The following is a 24817-nucleotide window of genomic DNA, read 5'->3' as shown; positions in this document are numbered from 1 at the left end:
AGTACATGCATGCTAATGTGGTTCCTGTTAGCTGTGGGCAAGTTTTCTCTGTGGGTCTTATATCAGGGGTTGTTTGAGTGTGGAGTTTGATGGTATTCCTTGAAGGGCTTGTTCATTATCCGAGTATGTTTTTGTGAGGTATAATGGTGGTTGTTATAGATATTTGAGTACTCTGCTGCTGGTGTAGTTAAATATTGTGTTTTGTTGGTGGTGCTTCTGAAATGTAGTGTTAACAGTGTTTAGTGTTCTAACATGAAATTATGTTCCTGTCATTTCTATATGGTGTTCTGTTGGGAAGATTTTGGTTTCTATGTAGGTGTAGTAGCAGTGGTTTTGGTACATCTGTATACTCTCAGTGCTTCATTCTGTAATTTATGTATATTTTGTGTTCAATTTGCTCATTATTTGGAACCATGCTGTGGAAGAATAGTTGAGGGTGGTTCTATGAATTGTTTATTGATGGTTATTTGAGTTTCTTTCTGTTGTCTAAAATCAGTTCTAGTGTTGTATTTTTGTTAGTTTGTTTTCTTGTTGGATTTTGTCACGTCTTATATATGGGGTGAAAATTATATGAATATCAAATGTGAAGCCTAGAATTTAGAGTTCTTTTCAAGTGGATATATTTGGCCATTTAATTTTGCTATTTTATATATTTGATTGATAGATTGATTTATTTATTTATTATTTTTTTCTCCATGGTTGTTCGTATAATGTTAGTGTAGGTAATGGATTAAATGCAAAGTAAGGAACTTTGGGTGCCAGTAATAGATTTGTCTTAGAATATTTCTCGTTATCATGTCTATATGGCTATAAATTTCTAGAGTAAATAAGGGTTGGGTAGGGGGGGAGTTGTCATATAAAGAAGCACTGTGGGTACACCAGCTCCTGCTGTAGAAGTGCTGTGTCATGTTACATTGCCTTTCACCTGAGCAGTGTGGCAGGTACACAAATGACCCATCATCCATAAGATGCTAAGATGGGAGGGGCAATGAATGGTTTTGGATGGGTATCAGGTAAATATATGATTTGTCGTGGCCACTCGTTATAAGGTGGGTGGGGGGGCCTTTTGGTATATATGCAGAAAGGGCTAGTACATGGATACATACATATACCAAAGGCTTTTTCCCCCTACATGGGGGGTAGCCATAAAGAAAAAGGCATAGAAGCCACTCCCACCCATTCCATTTCCTATATATTCCACTCCCCTCCACCCTCCTCCCTCCCACTTATCTTGGCACCTCCTGAATGACGGGTCATCCCTGCATCCTCTCCACTGCCCTGGGTCAGAAGCAGTGTCACAAGACACAGCGCATCCACAGCAAGGCCGCTTCATAAATTCAGGGACCCCCCTCTCTGTCCCCTCATGCACAAAAGGAGAAGACCCTTCGGGCTGCGTCAATTTTCTTCTCACGCATACCTCCCCACCCACTCCCCCTCATGCATCATAGCATCATCTATACACAACCCCTCTCCATTCACCCCTATCTTCTGTCCTCTCCCGTCCTTCCTCCACAGACATTCCTCTCTTTTGTAATGCCCCTTTCACCCCATCCATCCATCTCATCCTAGGATGCCCCCTCATATTCACTCCTTCCACCTCTGCCTTCCATACTTCTTTTACTAATCTTTCTTCACTCATTCTTTCCATGTGTCCAAAACATCCTAGTACCCTTTCATCAACCCTATCTCCCAGTTCCCTTTCCACCCCTGTTCTCCTCCTCACCTCCTCATTTCTTACTCTATCTAGCCTAGTAACCCCCATCATACTTCTCAGACATTTCACCTCAAACACATTCAAGCTCCTTCTCTCTTCCTCTCTCATGTTCCATGTTTCTGTCCCGTACAATGCTGTTGATACAATCACTCCTTCATATAACCTCCTCTTAGCATCCATTCCCAGATGTCTATTTCTCGTTACACTTTTCAATCCGCCAAGACATATACTCGCTTCTCTCAATCTACATTCTACCTCCACCCCCACTCCTCCCTTTCCTGCCACATTTGCACCCAAATATCTAAAACTATCCACTTCCTCTAGTCTTTCACCCTTAATTCTCACCTCCAGCCTGCTGTCACTCTCTCCCCTTGTACATCTCATCACCTTACTTTTACCCACATTTATCTTCAGCCCTTTCAGAAAGGGGATAGTAAAAGAATATAAGAATGGAGGAGGCTGCAAGAGACCATAAGGTCTACACTAGGCTGTTCCATGTCTCTTGCCAAATGTCATCCCTGTCCTTAAAATGATCTAATCTCCCTTATAACAACCCATTGTTTCAGCTCTCACTACATGGTTATGTCTGTGCCATTCATCACTTGGTAAACCAGTTCTTGCCTATTTCCTTCTTAGACCTAAAATTAATCAACATTACTCTGATTGGAAAGTAGTACCCAATCATAAAAGAATGTTGTGTGACTGATGTATATAGATGTCACCAAAATCCTAAAATATTTATTTTGTTTTACTCACATACTCGTAGTCAGTACCCATTGTAGGGAGTAAGTTGCAGTTGGTGAACTCAAAACAGCAATTAATAGTCATGGTAATACTAGTAGTAATGATGGTAGTATTTTCTTGTTATTATTCTTTATTTTTCTACTTGGTAATATATGGGTTTTCTTTTGCTGGTATTATTGCAGAAGCCACAGGAATCTGGAATCCAAACTGCAAAGAAATTGAAAAAGAAAAAGAAGAAATCGAAAGCTAAAGTTTTGTTAAATGGAGTGAAAAATGAAGTTCAAGTAAAGGAAGATGCAAATGGTGCCAAAAATTGTAGTAATGAACCAGTTAAGAATAAAAAGAAAAAGGGGAAAAATCATGAAACACCCCAGAGGGCAGTAGTTCCCCAAAAGAGAAAGATTGTATTGGAGAAAGAGGAGGAAGTAATACCATCCAAGAAGAAAAAGAATAACAAGAAGAAAAAATTCAAAAATAAGGACACTAGCAAATCATCAAATGTAACATCTGAAGATGATTCAAGTGCCAAAGATGCCAAACTTGTCAATAATCAGGAGGTGCTAGAAAATGGTAGTGTAGAAAATGATGATGCTGAGACAGCATTGTCAAACAGCCAAAGCACATCAGAGTTTTGTGTTGGATTGGATGTTAGTTTTGCTGAAGGGATACAAGAAGATTCAGGTAAAAATTTGGGATCCTCCAATGACAAATTCAATGTAGTTGGAAATATAATGTGTTTATATTTGATTTCTTTAATGTAACAGTTAAATTATCTTCACAAACAGAAGGAGCTGCTGAATCCGGTAACACAAGTGATAGCCAGAAAATTGGTCAGGAGACATTTGAATGGATAATTCACCCTATGAGTACTAAGGAATTTTTCAAGTAAGTATTATTTTCATGTGTGAGTGAAGTGTGGTTGTGAAAGGAAGGGGCAACAAATGGGTTTTGGGGTGGGTGCATACCCTGTAGACCCATCATCCAGGAGGAGCGAAGATAGGAGGGAGGGACGAGGGTGGATGGGAGTGGAGTATGTGGGAATGGGTAAGAGTGGTTTTTATGCCTTTGTTTTTTGGCTACCTCCCTTGTAAGGGAGAAAAAGCCTATGGTATATGTATGTATATAACCTGTACTGGGATATTGACTACATGTTATCATTCAGTAGTGGTTGCAAAGTAGAATGCAGCCAATGCTTTAGAAAGTGTTTTAAGGCACCTCTACAGACTAGAGCCACACATCATTTGTCTATGTTAGAGTAAAATCTCTACTCCAAGAGGAATGATGCTACTTTTTGTACTAAGACGATCCCTTTTTATGCTGTTCCTATGTAACTATCCTTTACCAGTTCTTTGAGCATACATTTTCCCCTCTGTACCCTGTGGTAGGGAGAAGAAAGAATTCTGTCACAGTGATTCCCAAGTGAGTTTTTCCTGCTTTCTCTGGATTTGTTAACAGAAAAGTGTGTCTACATTTTGGCTGTCAGAAATTGTAGTTCAAGTTGTACATGTAATGATATGCTCTACTTGGCTGCACATGTGTTAAGACACATAGAGATTTAGGGTTGATTTTTATTGGAAGTATGTGAAAAATTCTGGATTTTCTGGTCACAAATTAGGGGGTCAACTTTTAACTGAGATTGAATACAGGTTTCCCTTCAATATACAATTGGGTTACATTCCTGAAAACTAGATCAAATAATAAATGATCAGATAACAGTTAAGTTTTAATAGAATTTGATTTTATGGGTCTTTAAAATGGTTGAACCAACCCTTATTGGCACTGAAAGTTGACCCATCCTTAACTTCATATCCCATCTTATGTGGATCATTATAAATCAAGAGGGCTTTCATTGTGACAAGGGAGGTAGAAAGAGAATTGCTTTGGTGACACAGGTCATCAGTCCACAGCCTCTAGAGTCTTTCCATTTCCTCCATTATTGGTTCCCTCTGCATCATCAGCATCTTTGCCATTAATGTAGCTGTTTCATCAGCTTTACACTGTCTCCCTGTTTGATTATTGTGGAGACAGTTGATTGGGGCAACTGCTTGATTTTGGCGATGGAGTTAGCCCCTTCACCTCCCTCGTGGCACATAATAAGTTCAAGTTTTTTTCTCCAATGATAAACTCTTCCTTAGTTTTTTTGGGCTTTATCTCACCAGTAGTAGTTGTTGCAGGCTGCCTGGAAGCCATCACATTATGTATTATTCTCGTAAAAGCAAAAGTGAATGTGAAATAGTAGCACAAAACACAGAGGTTGATACATGGACTGAGGGAGTAAACACAACTGAATAAAGAGTGGGAGTTTCAATGGGTGGCTGCTGGTGCGTGGGTGGTGCTGCGATTACAGTGCATTTGTTTAAGGTGTGGTGATTGTATAATCAAGCACCTACATCGAAAAATGAGTGAGTCGTACAAATTCAAAAGTATTGTATAAACGAAATATTGGACATTGAACCATTGAATATCAAGGGAAGCCTGTACTATAAGAGTTTTTACGAGAGTAGTGGAGCCTGTGTTTGAGTTAGAAATGGAGAGAATGAATAGTTTGAGGTAAAGGTGGGACTTTGCCAGGGATGGGTTATGTCGCCTTGGCTGTTCAATTTATACATGGGTGGGGTGATGCAAGAGGTAAATGCAAGGGTAATGGGCCAGGGATTGGAAATGGTTAAAGAAAATGGGGAAAAAAATGGAAGATAAGCCAGTTGTTGTTTGCTGATGACACTGCTTGTAGCAGGATCAGAGGAGGGATTAAGGAAGTTAGTGATGGAGATCGGGAATGTGTGCAAAAGAAGGAAATTGAAGATAATGTGGGTAAAAATGAAGTGGTGAGATGTACAAGGGGAGAGGATGGCAGCAAATTGGAAGTGAGTATTGAGGGAAAAAGGAAGTGGATAGCTCTAGATACTTGGGTGCAAATGTGGTGGGAAAGGGAGTGGAGATGAAGGTAGAATATAGATTTGGAAAAGCAAATAAATGCTTTGGGGGGATTAAAAAATGTAATAAGAAATAGACATTTGGGAATGGATGCTAAGAGGAGATTGTATGAAGGAGTGATTGTGCCAACAGCACTGTATGGGGCAGAAACATGGAACATAAGAGAGGAAGAAGGGTTTAAATGTGTTTGAGATGAAATACCTAAGAAGTATGGTAGGGTTTACTAGAGTGGATAGAGTGAGAAACAAGAAGGTGAGGAGGAGAGTGGGGGTAGAAAGGGAATTGGGAGATAGGATTCATGAAAGATTATTGGGATGGTTTGGATGCATGGAAAGAATGAGTGAAGAAAGATTAGTAAAAGAGGTGCTGAAGGCAGAGGTGGATAGAGTGATTATGAGGGGACAACCAAGGATGAGATGGATGGATGGGGTAAAAGGGGCATTTGGAAAGAGGGGAATGTGTGTTGAGGTAGGGAGAAAAGAGAAGATAGGGGTAAGTGGAGAATGGTTGTGTATGGATGATACTGTGATGCATGGAAATATGTGCGAATGATATTTTGATGCAACCCAAAGGGATTTCTCCATGTATTCTGTTTTTCTGCATGAGGGAGCAGAGAGAGGGTCACCAATTAAATGAAGCAGTCTTGCTGTGGATGAGCTGTGTCTTGCTGCATTACTTGTGACCCAGGGTAGTGGGTGAGATGCAGGGATGACCTGTCATCCAGGAGGAGCCAAGAAAAGAGGGAGAGAGGGGTGGTAAATAAGAGTGGAGTGTGTGGGGATGAAATGGGTGGGCGTAGATTTATACTTTTGACTTTGGCTACCTCCCTTGTAAGGGGGAAAAAGCTGTTGGTATATGTATGTATATACAGTAGTTGCCTGGAGTGAATCCAAGACAGATAATGCTTAGTGTGTCTTTTGTCACGTGATGCATTTTTGACACCTGGTGTGTGTTGCTAGACAAATTTTGTGCAGGTGCTAGTTTGAAACAGGGTGATGACTTTGTGTCTGGGAGTGTCTGGTGATGTAGGATTAGTTGATCTTGTGAGGAGTGTTTGTTTTGTGGTCTATGTGTGTGAGGTTATTGGAAGGAGGGTTAGTGTACATATCTGAGCAGAATGCTACTGAGGTTCTTTTCTTGTTGCATCCTTTGGGTCATGTTTGTATGATGAGATGTGAAGGGTTCTTTTTTCTTGTCAAATTACAGGACTCACTGGGAGAAAGAGCCACTAATTATTAAGAGAGGAGACCCTACATACTACAAAGGGGTTTTTTCGTGTGCGGATTTAGATAAAATACTTAGAGAGGTAAGATGAAACTTTGCTGTTTTGTTGTGTGCATAACTTCTATATATTTTTGCTTCAGATTTGATGCTTTATAGAATTTCAACATTTTCACATATTTTTAGAGATGCTTCATTTTTCAATTAGTTTCAATTAATTCAGTTCTGTATAATTTTGTTTCAGATTTGATGTTTTATAGAATTTCACATGTTTTTTAGGGATGCCCCATTTTTCAATAAATATGAATAATTAATTCACCTAAAGCAGTAGGGAGGAAATAGGAGGAGGGGTAGTGAGTGGTGGGATGATGAAGCAAGGAAGGTTGTAGAAAAGAAACGAGCATTCACAGATTGGTTGTAAAATAGGATGAGAGAATCATATGAGAGGTACAAAGAAAAATAAGGCATAAGCTAAAGGAGACAAAAAGGAGAGCAGATGTGAAATGGAGTAAGAGTAGATGTTTTTGAAGGAAATTGAGAGAGGAAGAGGAGGTGAATCAAGTAGAAAAGAAAAGGTAAAATGTGCAGATGGAGAGATGGTAATTGAAGAGATGGCAGTAAGAGGAAGATGGGTAAAGTATTTTGGGGAGTTAGGCAGTTACTAAACGTGAAGGAGGATAGGGAGGGTAAGGTAGTTGTAGTGGGAAGAACTAAGAAAATGACATTGATGAATGAGGAAAATGGAGGAGAAATAAGGAAAGATGAGGTGAAAACAGTTATTAGAATAATGAGAGCAGGTAAGGCACCTGGGTTAGATGGGTGTCATGTGGAGTGTTTAAAAAGGAGTTACAGTGATAGTGGACTGGCTGATGTTTGTCTAAAAGGGAGTGCTAGAGTACGGGAGTGTCTGTATAGTTCTGTTTTACAAGGGAAAAGGTGATGAGTGTGAGTGTAGTAGTTTCAGAGGGATCAGTTTGTTGAGTGTAGTTGGGAAGGCTTATGGGAGGGTTTTGGTTGAAAGGATTAGGAGGGGAACAGGGAGTAATTGGTGAGGAACAGTGTGGGTTTAGGACAGATATAGGGGTTGTGTGGATTTTTGTGGTAAGGCAGATGTGTGAGAAAGCTTTAGGAAAATGTAAGGATTTTTTTGGGCCCTTATGGATTTGGTAAAGACTTATGACAAGGTATACAGAAAGGCACTGTGGGAGATATTGCAGATGTATGGGATAGGAGGAAAGCTTTTAAGAGCAGTCAAAAGCTTATATAAGAGTAGTAGAACCTATGTTTGAATTAGAAATGGAAAGAGTGTAGATTGAGGTAAAGATAGGGCTTTGCTGGGGATGTATTGTGTTGCATTGGCTGTTCAATTTATACATAGATGAGATGGTGTGAGATGTAAATGCAAGGGTAATAGGCCGAGGATTGGAGATAGTTAAAGAAAATGGAGAAAAATGGGTGATAGCCAGTTGTTGTTTGCTGACAACACTGCACTTGTAGTAAGATCTGAGGGATTAAGGAAGTTAATGACAGAGTTTGGGAAGGTGTGTGAAAGAAGGAAGTTGAAGATAATTGTGGGTAAAATTAAGATGATGAGATGTACAAGGGAGAGGATGGCAACAAATTGGAAGTGAATATTAAGGGAGAGAGACTGGAGGAAATAGGTTTAGCTATTTGGGTGTGAATGTGGTGGGAAAGGGAGGAGTAGAAGTGCAGGTAGAATGTAGATTGAGAGAAGCAGGTAAATGTCTTGGGGAATTAAAAAGTTTAATGAGAAATAAACATTTGGGAATGAATGCTAAGAGGAGATTGTATGAAGAGGTGATTGTGCTGACCTCACTGTATGGGTCAGAAACGTGGATCATAAGAGAGGAAGGGTTTAAATATGTTGAGATGAAATGCCTGAGAAGTATGGTAGGGTTTACTAGGTTGGATAGAGTGAGAAACAAGGAGGAGAGCAGGGGTGAAAGGGAGTTGATGAAAGAGTATTGAGATGGTTTGGACACATGGAAAGAATGAATGAAGAAAGATTAGTAAAAGAGGTGCGGAAGACAGGCATGGAGGGAGTGAACATGAGGGGCCAACCAAGGATGAGATAGATGGATGGGGTAAAAGGGTAATTGGGAAAGAGGGGTATGTCTGTTGAGGAAGGTAGGGGTGAATGGAGAATGGCTGTGTATTGATGATACTGCAATGCATGGAAGTGAGTGGTTGGGGGATGTAGGGAGGTGAGGGAGTATGTGTGAATGATATTTTGATCTAGCCCAGAGGAATTTCTTCCTGTCATCTCTTTTCCTGTATGAGGGAGTAGAGAGGGGAGGGGGGTCTACAATTAAATGAAGTGGCCTTGTTGTGGATGTGCTGTGTCCTGCTGCATTGCCTCTGATCCAGGGCAGTGGCGAGATGCAAGGATGACCCATCATCCAGGAGGAGCCAAGAAAAGAGAGAGGGATGGTTGATGAATGGGAGTGGAGTGTGTGGGGATGGAATGGGTGGGAGTAGATTTATGCCTTTGACTACCTCTCTTGTAAGGGAGGAAAAATCATTGGTATATGTATGTATGTATATATGTACCTAAAGCAAATCTGAGAAAAGAACTAAGGAACTGTCCCCTTTGTAGTGAGATATATTTTGGGTGTTACTCTACTAGGATATTGAATCTGACTAGCCTTCTTTATTCCAACAGCAAGTGGTTCAGTTCTCAAAGAATCTGGACATAACCTCCTACAGTGATGGGAAAAGAGAGACGCACAACCCAATTGGAAGGGCCCATGCACCAGTTGTTTGGGATTACTATAACAATGGATGTAGTGTGCGGATGCTCAACCCACAAACTTTCCATGAGAAAGTTTGGAAAATGTTGTCCAGCCTTCAAGAGTACTTCTTGTCTTTCTGTGGGGCCAATGTGTAAGTTGCAGTTTATTGTTTTTCCATGTTTGTTAATGAAGCGGCCTTGCTGTGTCTTGTGACACTGCTTCTGACCCAGGGCAGTGGGCGAGATGCAGGGATGACCTGTCATCCAGGAGGTGCCAGGATAAGAGAGTGGAGAGGAGTGTGATAGGGATGGAATGGGTGGGAGTGGTTTTTATGCCTTTGTTTTTTGGCTACCTCCCTTATAAGGGGGAAAAAAGCCTTTGGTATATGTATGTACATTTGATAAAGTACCACACAAAAAATTATTAAAACTCAAAACAACAGGAATTATACAAGAAAAACTATTGAAATGGATGGAAGACTTCTTGCATGGAGGAAAAATGAGAGTGGTGCTCAGAGATAAAAATTCTACATGGGAAGAAATGGTAAATGGAGTCCCACAGGGTTCAGTGCTGGCTCTGATAATGTTTGCTATATATGTAAATGACATAGATGAAGGTGTAGAATGTTACATGAACTTCTTTGCAGATGATGCAAAACTACTAAAGAAATTAAGTATGGAAAAAGATTGTGAATCGCTACAAAGATCTGAACAAAGTCTGGGAATGGAGTCAAAAGTGGGAAGTGGACTACAGCATAAAGAAATGTAGTATAATGGAATATGGAAAAAGTAAAAAAAGAATAACAGGACAATATAGAATTGGTGCAAAGGAAGTAAAGAAAGTTGGTTCTGTAAAGGACCTAGGAGTAATCATCACTAAAGACATGTCCCCAGACAAGCAGATAAACAAAATAGTCGGAGAAACCTACAATTTGTTAAGATCAATAAAGGGGGCTTTTAATTACTTGGAGGAGGAAATGGTAAAGAAAATACTAGTCACACTGATAAGACCAAGACTGGAATATGCAGTGACACTATGGATACCCAGTACAAAAAAGAATATAAGGAAAGAAAGAATCAAAAGAGCAACAACATACATACACATACCAATGATTTTTCCTCCCTTACAAGAGAGGTAGTCAAAGGCATAAATCTACTCCCACCCATTCCATCCCCACATACTCCACTCCCATTCATCAACCATCCCTCTCTCTTTTCTTGGCTCCTCCTGGATGATGGGTCATCCTTGCATCTCGCCACTGCCCTGGATCAGAGGCAATGCAGCAGGACACAGCACATCCACAACAAGGCCACTTCATTTAATTGTAGACCCCCCTCCCCTCTCTACTCCCTCATGCAGGAAAAGAGATGACAGGAAGAAAGAGGTGATCTGTTAGCCATTTACAGAATTATGAAAGGTGTGGAAGTCCTTGATAGAGAAGACTTAAATTGGGATAGAAAAAAAAACAAAGGGACATGAAAAGAAACCCAAAAAGAACAGTTAAGAGATCTGAAAAAAAAAACAGGTTTCCATACACAGAGTGGTGGATGTCTGGAACAAATTGGACAAAACAATAGTGTGTTCAAAAACCATTCATGAATTTAAGAATCAACTAGATGTTGCAAGATACAAAGATGACACCATGAACATAGCTCCCCATCTCATATAATACAACTGGGTAAATATACATACAAGCGATCATTGAAAAAACTTATAGAAACCCTGATCTGTTCAAGATTAGAATATACATCAGTGGTATGGTTCTCACACAGGGTGAAGGATATAAACAAGATCAAGAAAATACAAAGGGCAGCAACCCAATTAGTTCCTGGTCTGGCAGATAAACCATATGAGGAAAGACCAAAAGCACTGGGTCTACCAATTTTGGAAAATTAAAGAGAAAGAGGTGATATGATAACAATATTCAGGTCACTAAAGGGGATAGACTTATGTTGACAGAGAAGATCTCTTGATTAATGATATGAGGGCTTTAAGAGGTCATAAGAACAATTTAAAGAAGACTATGTATCTAAGGAATGTGAAGAAGTACAATTTTCCACGTAGATGCATAGGTATTTGGAATAACTTATAAGATCATATAGCCCAAGGTGGAACAATACATGAATTCAAATGTAGATATATTTGGAAATCAAGGATATAATTTTAGTTGGAACTGTACATGAATTTGAGGCCAGAATAAAATGGGGAATAGAAGATGGGACCCAACAAACATTGTTCCTTTCTTTTATGATGATATGGTTTAACATCACACACTCCCCCTATCAGGAGGCTAGGACGGTGCCCCTCACAGAGGGCTTTGTAGTGTGGAATTTGATGAACCATGCCCTTGGTTCAACTTTGCCAGTGGCAGGATTCGAATCGCCCTCACCGCAAGTAACGACGCCCTAACCCGCAATGGCTTCATCCCCCTTTTAAGGGAGTTAGCCAAGTGAAGGCATGCACCCACTCCCACCCATTTCACTCCCATCCACCACTCATTTCCCTCTCATCTTAGCTCCTTGTGGATGAATGGTCATCCCTGTCTCCTGGCCACTGTCCGGGTCAGAAGCAGTGCAGGAAGACACAGCCCTTGCTACATTAACATCTAGCATATGATGATGTTGGCATCATGGGATGCGATTTAATATACGAGGATGCCAGCATCAGTGTCTTGATTAGATTTATTTTATAGTTGTAGCTGAGTGACCCTTGTATTTTGTTAACAGGCTTGATTGTGTTTTGTGTTTTTATTAACATTCAGGGTGAAAAAGAATGAGTATCAATGCTGTAACTTTATAATGTGAGTGTGATGCATCATTGTACACCAGGCAACTGATGCTCTATGCAAAAATTTGACTCGTGTTGAAGTTAAGAACTGCATATCTTTTTTCATCATCCTCTTCTTACCAGACACTTCTGTACATGCTTTTCACACCATTCTAACACATCTTTTGATTTTCACTTTTACATACATATACCAAGGCTCTTTCCCCCTTACTAGGGAGGTAGCCAAAAAGGAAAAGGCATAAAATCATTCCCACCCATTCCATCCCTGAAAACACTCCACACCCCTCCACCCTCCCTCCCATCTTAGCACCTCCTAGATGACGGGTCATCCCTGCACCCTGTCCACTGCCCTGGGTCAGAAGCAGTGTCGCAAGACACAGCACATCCACAGCAAGGCCGCTTCATTAAATCGGCGACCCCCCCTCTCCGTCCCCCCATATAAAGGAGAGGACGGGGAGAAATCCCTTCGGGCTGCGTCAAAATTTTGCTCACACACACTACCTCACCCCCCATCCATTCCACCTCATGCATCACAACATCTTCCATATACAACCATTCTCCATTCACCCCTGTCTTCTGTCCTCTCCCGTCCTTCCTCAACAGACATTCCCCTCTTCCCCAAAGCCCCCTTCACCCCATCCATCCATCTCATCCTAGGTCACCCCCTCATGTTCACTCCCTCCACATCTGCCTTCCATACCTCCTTTACTAGTCTTTCTTCACTCATTCTTTCCATGTGTCCAAACCATCCTAATACTCTTTCATCAACCCTATCTCCCAACTCCCTTTCCACCCCTGTTCTCCTCCTCACCTCTTCATTTCTCACTCTATCTAGCCTAGTAACCCCCATCATACTTCTCAGACACTTCATCTCAAACACATTCAAGTTCCTTCTCTCTTCCTCTCTTATGTTCCATGTTTCTGCTCCATACAGTGCTGTTGGCACAATCACTCCTTCATACAGTCTCCTCTTAGCATCCATTCCCAAATTTCTATTCCTCATTACACTTTTTAATCCACCAAGGCATTTACTCGCTTCTCTCAATCTACATTCTACCTCCACCTTTACTCCACCTTTTCCTGCCACGTTTGCACCCAAGTATCTAAAACTATCCACTTCCTCCAGTTGCTCTCCCTTAATGCTCACTTCCAGATTTCTGCCACTTTTATGTGATGTAAACATCACTCATGAACATGCTGTAGGTAATTTTCTATTGAAACTGTGATTGATTTAAACCTTAATTTCATTTATTTTATAGGTACCTAACACCACCTGATTCACAAGGTTTTGCCCCGCATTGGGATGATATTGAAGCGTTTATTCTTCAGTTGGAAGGAAAGAAGAGATGGCGTCTTTACAGACCAAGGTGAGTTGTCTTGGACGTGTATGGTCTTTTCTGTAGAAATATGCATTTGAGAACTAAGAATGTAGAGGAGGATAGGGAGGCCAGGAAAAGCGCTAGGTGAGGATCAAGTCTTTAATGATGCAAAGTTTTGCTCATCAGGGCTTTGTCAAGTACATGTATTTGTCTATTTACATAATATGTGTGAGAAATAAATTGATGCAGCCTGAAGGGATTTCTCCCTGTCTTCTCCTTTTCTGCATGAGGGGATGGAGAGGGGGGTTGCTAATTTAATGAAACGGCCTTGTTGTGGATGTGCTGTGGCTTGCAACACTACTTCTGACCCAGGGCAATGGGCAAGATACAGGGATGACCTGTCATCCAGGAGGTGCCAAGATAAGAGGGTGGAGGGGAGTGGAGTATGTTAGGGATGGAATGGGTGGGAGTGGTTTTTATGCCTTTGTTTTTTGGCTACCTCCCTTATAAGGGGAAAAAAAGCCTTTGATATATGTATGTGTGTACTTAATATGTGAATTCTTTTGGCCATCATGCAAATAGGAATTGGAGTTGGTTCCCCAAAAGTTTCACCTACCATAGGTATAGGAAGGGGATGGGACACCTATCATGTCACAAAAATAAATTTATTTTGCAAATAAATGTATACTGCATTATGAATAAACATATCCTTATTCTATTACTACAGTAATAGTAGTAGGAAATGGCAAAAGTGGTTAGGGCACCAGGCAGCTCTTTTGTGGCACACAAGTCATTAGCACACAATTTGAAAATACAGTTGGCCCAGAACACATAAAAGTGATATGAAAAATGTAATTTGAAATAAATTTCTAGTATTACATGGTGTGTTAAAGTGAACAGGCTTTACTAGAACATGCATACATACATATACCAAAGGCTTTTTCCCCCTTACACGGGGGGTAGCCAAAAAGAAAAAGGCATAGAAATCACTCCCACCCATTTCATTTCCCAAATATTCCACTCCCCTCCACCCTCCTCTCTCCCTCCTGGATGACAGGTCATCCCTGCATCCTGTCCACCGCCCTGGGTCAGAAGCAGTGTCGCAAGACACAGCACATCTTATCTTATCTTTTCATGAATTAAATGTCATCCCTGACTCCTGCCCCACTGCCCGCTGCCCAGTTCACTAGAACACAAATAGACAAATACCTGTAGATAGCTCGTATGAGCAAAACATTGTACCATTTGTTCTCACACAGTGCTTTCCCTAATTTACTTGTCAGTTGCCTTTTTCTTTCAGGATAGGGAGGCTTTGATTGTGGCAGTGGGAGATGCTAGGAAAATGAGTGCAATGGAAGAGGAGAATTTTAAGGCTTTAGGAAAAGGAGACATAAAGAGCATTAAAAGAGATGAATTCTGGGAAGCCACCAGGATTACATGGCTGTCATGGGATGAAGAAGGGGGTTGCCATTAGGTAAAGTGGCCTTGCTATGAATGTACTGTGTCTTGTTGCATTGCTTCTGACCCAGGGCACTGGGCAGGATGCAGGGATGACCCTTCATCCATGAGGAGCTAAGATGAGAGGGAAACAAATATGGTGGAATGAGTGGAAGTGGTTTACCTTTGACTTTGTTACCTTCCTTATAAAAGAAAAAAATATCTTGGTATAGATAGACACTTGCTATATCTGACATAGGAGTAGTTATAGTAGAAGGGCTAGTGAAAATGTTTAATGTGTGGCTAAAGGAAATAACTATTGCAGTGGACTGGAGGAGTGCAAGTATAGTTTACCACACAAGGGAAAATGGGACCAATGTGAATATAGTGCTTTAGAGGGATCAGTCATAAGGTGTATGCGAGGGTGTTAATCAAGAGGATTAGGAGAGGAATAGGTGGGGTAATTGGGGAAGAGCATTGAGTTTAGGAAAGAAACAGGGTGCATAGATATAATTTATATAGAGTGATATGCAATTTTCTTGAGCTTGCAACCTGTTCCCTCATAATTTGTACTGTGTCCCTTCTACCAGGCCTTGGGTACTCTCCTATTCATGTAAATTTTACATTACAAATCCATATGAACCTTTCTCAATTGTTTACCCCATTTTCATCATTGAGTCTCACTGTTTTTCCATATTTCAATTGAGAAGCTAAATTCTGATGACTAATATACATTTGCATCATGTAGAAAGGTGTTATTTGACTGGTGTGGTACACAGATTTAATTTAGTGATTTTGAAATTCTCTTGTATTCTTTCAAGATCAAGTGAAGAAGAGTTACCACGCTTCTCTAGTCCAAACCTGTCCCCAAATGAAGTCGGAGAACCCTTTCATGATGTAGTTTTAGAGGCCGGAGACTTAATGTATTTCCCAAGAGGCATCATTCATCAAGGAAACACAGTTGATCAAGAGCATTCTCTTCATATCACATTGTCAACTTATCAGAAAACCTCTTGGGCAGATTATTTTGAGAGGGTAGGTTTGCATTTAGTGATCTTTTTTATATTCGACCCCCCATAAACCTGACATGAATAGGTCTATACAGTGTTTGTGTGACCAGAGACTGATATGATTAGACCTAGTAAGTGCTTTATGAAAATAGGTCACATTTTTCACATTTGTTTCCTGTCCTGTGCATGGTGTAAAATAATTTTGTCTAAATGATTTTGGGCAGTATGGATGAGTTGATGAATAACAATTACTTTATTCACTTATGACAATCTGTTATACACTATATACCAAGAGCTTTATCCCCTTCCCTCCCGTAAAGGGGGGAAAAGCTCTTTGTATATAGAGTACAACAGATTGTTGTAAATAATTAAAGTGACATTTGTCAACTCATCCATACTGCCCATGGGAGTTCACCACATTTCTCAAACAAAATTGTGTAGACAGAATTATTTTACACCGTGAGGAATGATGATGATTGATTTATTCATTACATGACTGTTTCATAACTATGATATGCTCATTAAAAGTAATTCTGCATAGTCTTAGACTAACTGCAAAGAAGACCTGTCCAATAGTGCCCAAAGTCAGTCTCCCAAAAACAATGAATACCTTAAACTAATCTTTGATACTGTACATGTGAACTGTTTAGGCACCAAGTAAGTACAGTTTAGTTGCTAATGCATTTGCCTTTAGTAAACATTGTAGCCATGAAAATATGTATTTACCTTTAGTAAACATTGTAGCCATGAAAATATAAGAACTTGAAAGAGAACAAGTTGTCAGAAAGTTTTATAACAATAAAATTTTTGGGGGGTAACAGTTGGTTAGTTTTGTGGGATTTCATGACTCTCAAAGAATCATTGTTACTGCTTTCATTTTTGTGTCTTTGTTTTGCTTTAAAAATGCACCAAATGGTGACCTGAATGTTCTTATACTAGTATGGTTCTTGTATCTTTTAGGAGGGATTTTTCTGTAGGATTCTGTAGGAGTGTGTTGGAATGTAGAGTTGGAGGGTTAGTCACATGGTGCTTGTTTTCTGACCAGAGTGTGAATTTATTTTTGTATGAATGTGTTTTGTGGTGCATATATTCTTTTGCTGTAGATGTTGGAGTAGTATGCAGCAGTGTAGTAGTAGTAGGTTTTTTTTTTTTTTTTCTGGTTGTGCTTGTGTGATAGAATGGGACAGGTGAATGTGGTTGAGGTCTCTTGCATACTACAGGATCTATCATTTTTCATGTGATAATTTTACGGAGCGGAATTTGGTTTCTGCATGTAGATGTTCTATTGAGATGGTTTTAGTGTCTCCTGCTAATATATTCTGTACTTTATTTTGTATTGGGCTTTAGTGTTTGTTTTCTTGATTTTTAGGAACCATGCTGAAGAAGCATAGTTAAATGTGGTTTTCAAGAATTGTTTGTAGGCAGTAATGAAGCTTTTCTTTTCCTGACCAAAGCACATTCATTCTACTAATGTTTGTATTTTTTTTTTATTAGTATTTATTCATTGATTTATTATAGTGGAGAATGGCTGTGTATGGATGATGATGTGATATATAGATGGGGGATGGGGGGTTAGGGAGTTGTTGTGTGAATTATATTTTGACGCAGCCCAAAGGGATTTCTCCCCATCTTCTCTCTTTCTGCATGAGGGGACAGAGAGTGGGTGATTGCCAATTAAATGAAGCAGCCTTGCTGTGTATGTGCTGTGTAATGTTACATTGCTTGTGACCCAGGGCAGTGGGTGAGATGTGGGGATGACCCATCATCCAGGAGGAGCCAAGAGGTTGTTGAATGGGAGTGGAATGTGTGGGAATGAAAAGATTGGGAGTCGAATTCTGTCTTTTGACTATGGCTATCTCTCTTGTAAGGGGGGAAAAGCCCTTGGTGTGTATACTCATATGTGTATTTATTTATTGGTTTATTTTTTTGATTGTCTGAGAAGTATGATAGGGGTTACTAGGCTAGATAGAGTGAGAAATGAGAAGGTGAGGAGGAGAACAGGGGTGGAAAGGGAGCTGGGAGATAGGGTTGATGAAAGAGTATTAGGATGGTTTGGACACATGGAAAGAATGAGTGAAGAAGGATTAGTAAAAGAAGGATTAGTAAAAGAAGTGTGGAAGGAGTGAACATGAGGGGGCGTCCTAGGATGAGATGGATGGCTGGGTTGAAAGGGGCATTACAAAAGATAGGAATGTCTGTGGAGGAAGGACGGGAGAGGACAGAAAATAGGGGTGAATGGAGGGGGGTTATGTATAGATGATGCAGTGATGCATGAAGGGGAGTGGGTGGGGGATGGGGGGGTGAGGAAGTATGTATGAGAAAAAATTTGATGCACCCCGAAGGAATTTCTCCCCGTCTTCTCCTTTTCTGCAAGAGAGGACAGAGAAGGGGGTTGCCGAATATATGAATCGGCCTTGCTGTGAATGTGCTGTGTCTTGTGACACTGCTTCTGACCCAAGGCAGTGGACAGGATGCAGGGATGACCCATCATCCAGGAGGTGCCAAGATAAGAGGGAGGGTGGAGGGGAGTGGAATATATAGGAAATGGAATGGGTGGGAGTGGTTTCTATGCCTTTTTCTTTTTGGCTACCCCCCGTGTAAGGGGAAAAAAAACTGGTATATGTATGTATGGTATATTTTGATTGGGTGGGAGTGGGTGCATGCCTTTGATTTGGCTATCTCCAGTGTAAGGGGGAAAGAGAGTATAATATATAGATTGATAGATTTGTTTATTTATTTATTTTATTTGTTTATTTTATTTATTATTATTTATTTATTTTTTTCCAGTTTTTACAGCAAACCCTAGCTGTGGCAGTGGAAGAAGATGTGGATTTCAGAAAAGGCCTACCTTTTCGGTATCTTTCTTATATGGGTGTTGCACATGCAGACCAAGACTCATCAGAAAGAAAAGCATTCTTCCAAAAGGTAAGAGCATAAGGACAACTTCTTTTTCAATATTTTGGAGATCAATGACAGAAGACAAAGAACATTTTTGCTACACTGGCACTCTGTCTGGGGTATTGGCTGCATGTTATTGTGAGGTTAAAATCTCGCTCACTAGCTTGCAGCTGACAATTTAGGGTCTATATGGGGCACCCCTGTGGACCAGAGCCACACGTCATTTTGACTGCAATAGAGGAAATCTCTATTCATATTCTATTTTCCTATATATAAGCTCTGAGCTTTCATCTGGAAGGGCAATAGCTGTTGATCACAAGTCCAACATGTGATCCAAAAACATTGTGAAATTAAAGTTAATCATACACGCCCAAACAAACAAACACACTAAGTATGATAAAAACATTAGAGAATTTGAGACAAAACCTAACGATCGTTGCATTTTTCCTGTATACTACAATTGGGTAAATACACACACACACACACACACACACACATATATATATATATATATATATATATATATATATATATGTATATATAATATGTGTGTGTGTATTTACCTAGTTGTATTTTATGGGAAGAGAGCTATGCTCGTAGTGACCCGCTTTTTATCTTTCAGCATCCAGTTTGATCTTAAATTCTTGTATAGTTTTTGCACTCACTGTATCTTCATTCAGTTTGTGTGTGTGTGTATATGTGCTAGATCTATTGACACTTGAAAAGAAAATTTGGAAGAGAAAGAATGCAGTAAAGAGAGTGGAAAAACAAAAAAGACGGATACTTGAAAAAGAATGTAGAAAAGAATATTAAAGGATTAAAGAACATAGGGACACAGTGCCTCTCACTGAAGTTAGAACTTAAAAAGAGAGTACTAATAGCACAAATGATTTTATGCCTTTCCCTTTTTGGCTACCTCCCTTGTAAGGGGGAAAAAGCCTTGGTATATGTATGTATGTACTAATAGCACAACAGTGAAAGGAAAATGTATTAATAGATTTATTGAAGAATGCATGTACTGGAAAAATATCTATGATTATGAATTAATTATATTTAAAGAAATCTTTGAAAAGCAGAGAAGGGAAGACAAGCTAATGTGGAATGAAATATATTGAGAATATTAAAAAAAATAGAGAAGTATTATTGAAACATCATGGATAAAAGAAGTGTATAGTTATTAGTGGTTGGATAGAGGATCATATCTCATCCAGTGTTGAAAAACAGAAGCTTATATATGCATAAACTGGAATTTCGAGTTTTCATAAGCATCTGATATGCACAGCACTTAGCATATATATAGTATCCTTTGAACAGAACTCATAGCACCTATCACACTGCCTGAAAGACCACCTACCAACATACAGGCTTATCAAACCTTGGAACACTTGCAAATATACACTTCCCAACACCCCTACTCAGCTAGGCTAATGTGAATAAACACATATACCTAGTTCTTACAGACAGGATTCTTAGCTGTCTCCCCAGCTGTCATTACACAAATCAGAAACCAGACTAAATAGAACAGAGCACACAAACAAATTCCATCATGGCTACCACACAGCACTTAGTCCATACCAACACAGATTAAGTAACACAACATATGACATATGTCCACTCTGCTAAGCTGCCTCACATGCAGTCATACACATTTTTACTGACTGCTCAGCTCTAGCATGAACTTAAAATATCTGAGGTGGGGGACCTCAGGTATGATCCTGAGAGGATAAGCAGGTTCTTCCATAACTCACCAACACTGAGGGCTACCTTAACAACAACATGTAAGATACAGTACAGTTGGACTTTTAGGTGATGGTGATCCGGTAGGAATCCTGATGAGAATGCTGGGCATACTCTTCATGGTTATCTGATAAGCAGTATAATCTTGTTTCCATGTCACAGCTTTTGATGAAATGTATTAACCAGATGCTGCTTTAATTAGTAGATTTAGTGGAGTCCCATATATCTGTAGGGTATCAAGTGGCCCACCTCATTATGTATCTGTAAGGAAGTATTATGTTTGCCACTAAAGATTGTGTAGCTGTAAATATGCAAGCTGAATTTTGTCTCATTTTTTTGTACCAGATCTGGTTGGTATAGGTGAACTTGGAGACATTCATCTATAATCAGCATATCTTCTATTGTCATTTAAGTACTATTTTATACACAAGTGTCAACATGTAGGTTCTCAATAAGATGAGTACAATTTATTTAACATATTTATGTCTTGTCCTAGGTTAAAGAGCTAATGACCAAGCTAGTTGATTATGGAGCTACAGATGCAGCTGCTGACCAGTTGGGAAGTAATTTTGTTCATGACTGTTTGCCACCAGCATTATCCCATGGTAAGAGTCTGATTCGTATGTGGGGAAAGGAATTGTTGATTTAATTTCATGGTGGTTATTATTGATACTACATATAAAAGGGACAACAAAAGGTTGTTGTGGAATGGATGGGTGAAGGGTGAAAGGGGTTTACCTTGGCTAGGCTATCCCCGTTACAAGGGCGAAAGGGTCTTTTGTATTTATATTACTGGCTGTATTATAAGTATGTGTGTATATAGATAAATAAGGGTTCTCTTCACTCACAAGATGTTGTTATGGGATGGGTTTTTTATGTGTACGGGGTCACAGGAGATGCCCCAGATGCAACCACCACACAGAAGACACAGAACACCTCATAATACCCCCACACTAACACTCCCCAGACAACAATGCAATATCTCTCAGTGACTTATGCTCCCAACCAGAGGCTGTTGCCCCCCCGAGGCCCAGTACTTTGATGTAGTGGGGGGCCTCCCATGTAGTAAGGACAGGCTGAGCTGTGCCAGCCAGGTGCAACCATACTGGAGAGGTCAGCCCCGAGCTACCAGATGAAAACTGAGCCAAAAGTCTTTTTGTTGACGACCCTAGCTTGGCATTGATTATGGACTGGAATACTCGTAGGATTTGTCGCCCTCATCCTATGACAGTTGTTTTAGGATGAGGTTTTTGGGGTAGTGAATAGATAGGGGGTCCCTCACCCTTTTCCTATGTGAATTCCCCTATCCCTATCCTTCATATTTGCTACCCTACTCTCCTTTTTTAATACTTGTTAAGGAAGGTTCTGGTATCTTGGTGCCTTCCAAGCTACATGTCTGAACCCAGTCAAGTGGAGATGTATACCACGAGGTCACTACTCCCTGCGAGGGCCGAAAGCCCACCGACTGGGGAATGCATGTTTGTGAGGTAGGTACTAGGCTGCTGACTTCCTTTCTCCCTATCCAGTACACATGCAGTGACTACACCGGACCCGTCCTAAATGGGACAAAACAAAAGAGGACAAACCCTAGGATGACAAAGTCTCTAACTCACCTCCGAGGCCCTGCATGTGTAAATAGTCGTTTCTGGAACCTCCCGACTCTGCGTGGCAACGGGCAACTGCAGTATCTTCCTTCTATGCACTGATTTTTCTTTCTTAATATATGGTGTGGCCTCATAAATATACACGATGATGGCGGCTGTTGAAACAGAATGTTCTAAACCTCCATCACCACCTGATCCTCCTCCTAAACTCCCCGATCCCTTTCCTAATATTGCCAATTCTAATGTTGACAATATTGACTCAACAAAAATAAAAACCCCAGTTAACGACTCCGGTTTGAAAAAGGACTTCGGTGAAATCAATCAATCAAATGCTGCCCCTAATAGTCATAGAATCTTGCATTTACAATATGTCTCTCTTGATAAGAGTTATACTGACTTATATGAAAATTTCCATAAATTTGGACAAATTAAAGAGATCAGAGTAACTAACTGACAACTTTAAAGCTTGGCTAGTGTGGAACTCATTTCTTTCTAATCAGAATGCTTCTGCTGCCTGCTTGGATTATAATAATTGTAATGAGAATGAATCTTCAGCCCAACTTGTTGGTAGAGTGCCACCTAACAATTATATCTTTTATCCAGAAATCCCGGTAGAGGAAAGGAAGGAAAGTGTGCAGAGACCTCCCAACCCAGCTAAGTGGCTCATTATCACTCTTGCAAAAGAACGTGCTAACTTGTTCAAGTTTGGAAGATTCTTGAAGAGTCAACTTGGCTGTGGTAATTTGAATAACTCCCAGGTATCACGATTTGGAAGAAATTCCTTCTTAATTCATGTAAAATCTTATGAACAAGCTGCCATGGTGCTCAACTTGAAACAGAAATCAGACATTAAGGAAGTTAAACCCCACTACACCTTTAGTTATGCCAAAGGGGTAATTTTTAATAGAGATCTGTATGACTTTGATGAAGAAGAGATTTTAGAAATGTGCCCAACTAATGTTTGGAAGGTTGCTAAAATCCCTCGTTCTTCTATGATTATCCTAAGTTTTTGTGGTGAAGATCTACCTCATTATGTAGAGATAGAAAAAGAAATTGTTTATGTGAAGCAGTTTAAGCCCCGTCCCCTTCAGTGCTTTAACTGCTATGGTTTTGGCCATCCTTCCCGCAGATGTGCAAGGGACAAAATGTGTTTGATATGTGCTCAGCCTGAACATGGGGATTGTTCCCGCCCAACAGTTTGTATAAATTGTAAAGAAGAGCATGATGCCAGAAATAAGAACTGTGTAATTTATAAGAAGGAACAGGAAATACTACTAAAAGCTCATGCAGAACATATAAGTGTAGGACATGCTAAAAGACTATTAAGTAATTCCAAAAGATACAGTGATGTTGTTAAAACAAATAGTAAAGTGGATCAGCCAACAGTAGAAGGCAATAGAAATAAAAATGCCAATATGAATGGTTCTGTTAACACTGAACCCAAGCCTCAGTGTAAAAGTGTAACTATGAAACCTAATGGTCTTTCTTCTTCTCAAGTAGGAATTTCTAGTACTTCTGAAGCCTCCTGTGCGGAGGTTTCCTCACCCCTTGTTGAAGGGGTGTCCCCTGCCCCATCTGGAGGGGCACCTAAGGTTTCTATTGTAGAAACCTCACAGGCTTCTTCTAATGAAGCCTCCTCTCAGGCAATCTCTCTTCCAGACTTGGGGGATTCCCCAGTAGAGGGATTGCTGACTAGTGTGCCTCACTCGGTAGAGGTGCACAGAAGCAATGAGGATCAAGGAAATGCTGAACCCAAGCCTCAGCGTGAAAGAGTCACTACTAGACCAAATCGGTCTTCCCCACAAGTTGGAAATTGTAGTACTCGTCAACCCTACTCTGCGGAGGTTCTCCCATCCCCAGTTGAGGGAATGCCTCCTGCCCCATCTAGAGGGGCACCTAAAGTTCTCATTGCTGGGACCCCACAGGGTTCCTCTAATAAAGCCTCCTCTCAATCAGTCAAACTTCCAAACTCAAGAGGCTCCCCAATAAAGGGATCATGGACTGTTGTGCCTCACTCAGTCGAGGCACACAGAAACGAAGCTATGGAGTCTGAAGCTGTGTGCAGTAAAAGACTCCACAGTCCACCCTCATCTCCATCCTCTTCCCCAAATCGCGATAAACAATCTAAGAAAGAAACTAATAACCTGGACTCTACATCGTCAGAGAGGAGGATGCCACCCGCGAAAGCAAAGAAATTAGAAAAGACCCCACCTTGTAAACCCTCTCTCTCCCAGACTTCTCTTACCAGACCAGTAGACCCCAAAAAGAAAAAGAAAACAGTATAATGTCCATAATTCAATGGAATATGCAAGGTTTTAATTCTCATCGAGAGCAGGTTGGGATTCTCTTTAAAGAACATGATGTGTCTGTTTTTTGTGTGCAAGAAACTATGCTTGGCTATTTATCCCCTAATGTTGGACTTAATTATAAATTTTACAGATCTCCTCCTATGATTGGGGGCCGTGCCCATGGAGGTACTGGTATCATTGTTAAGAAATGTGTAAACCACAGAAGTGTCCAGCTACATTCGGTGTTGCAGGCTTGTGCAGTACAAATCTTTACCACTAAATGGATCACTTTATGTTCTTTATATTTGGAACCTGAACTGGAAGATCCACTTGTAGACATATATAACCACCCCCGTCAGTTTGAGTTAAAT

General features: G+C 40.3%; 1 protein-coding gene across 1 annotated transcript in view; it reads left to right on the top strand.

Moving 5' to 3' along the window:
- The window catches only part of NO66 (Bifunctional lysine-specific demethylase and histidyl-hydroxylase NO66), a 40074-nt gene that overhangs the window by 5688 nt on the left and 9569 nt on the right, over positions 1-24817 (top strand). The window contains exons 3-10 of the mRNA XM_076198729.1: positions 2641-3139; positions 3244-3343; positions 6599-6698; positions 9297-9517; positions 13413-13520; positions 15731-15944; positions 18707-18844; positions 21051-21159. Coding sequence (XP_076054844.1) covers positions 2641-3139; positions 3244-3343; positions 6599-6698; positions 9297-9517; positions 13413-13520; positions 15731-15944; positions 18707-18844; positions 21051-21159 — 1489 coding nt within the window. The remainder of the gene's footprint in view (positions 1-2640; positions 3140-3243; positions 3344-6598; positions 6699-9296; positions 9518-13412; positions 13521-15730; positions 15945-18706; positions 18845-21050; positions 21160-24817) is intronic.

Source organism: Oratosquilla oratoria, chromosome 15 (assembly GCF_046742065.1).
Source record: "Oratosquilla oratoria isolate Oo_2021 chromosome 15, ASM4674206v1, whole genome shotgun sequence".
Lineage (NCBI taxonomy): Eukaryota > Metazoa > Arthropoda > Malacostraca > Stomatopoda > Squillidae > Oratosquilla > Oratosquilla oratoria.
This window is presented reverse-complemented; position numbering and strand designations above follow the sequence as displayed.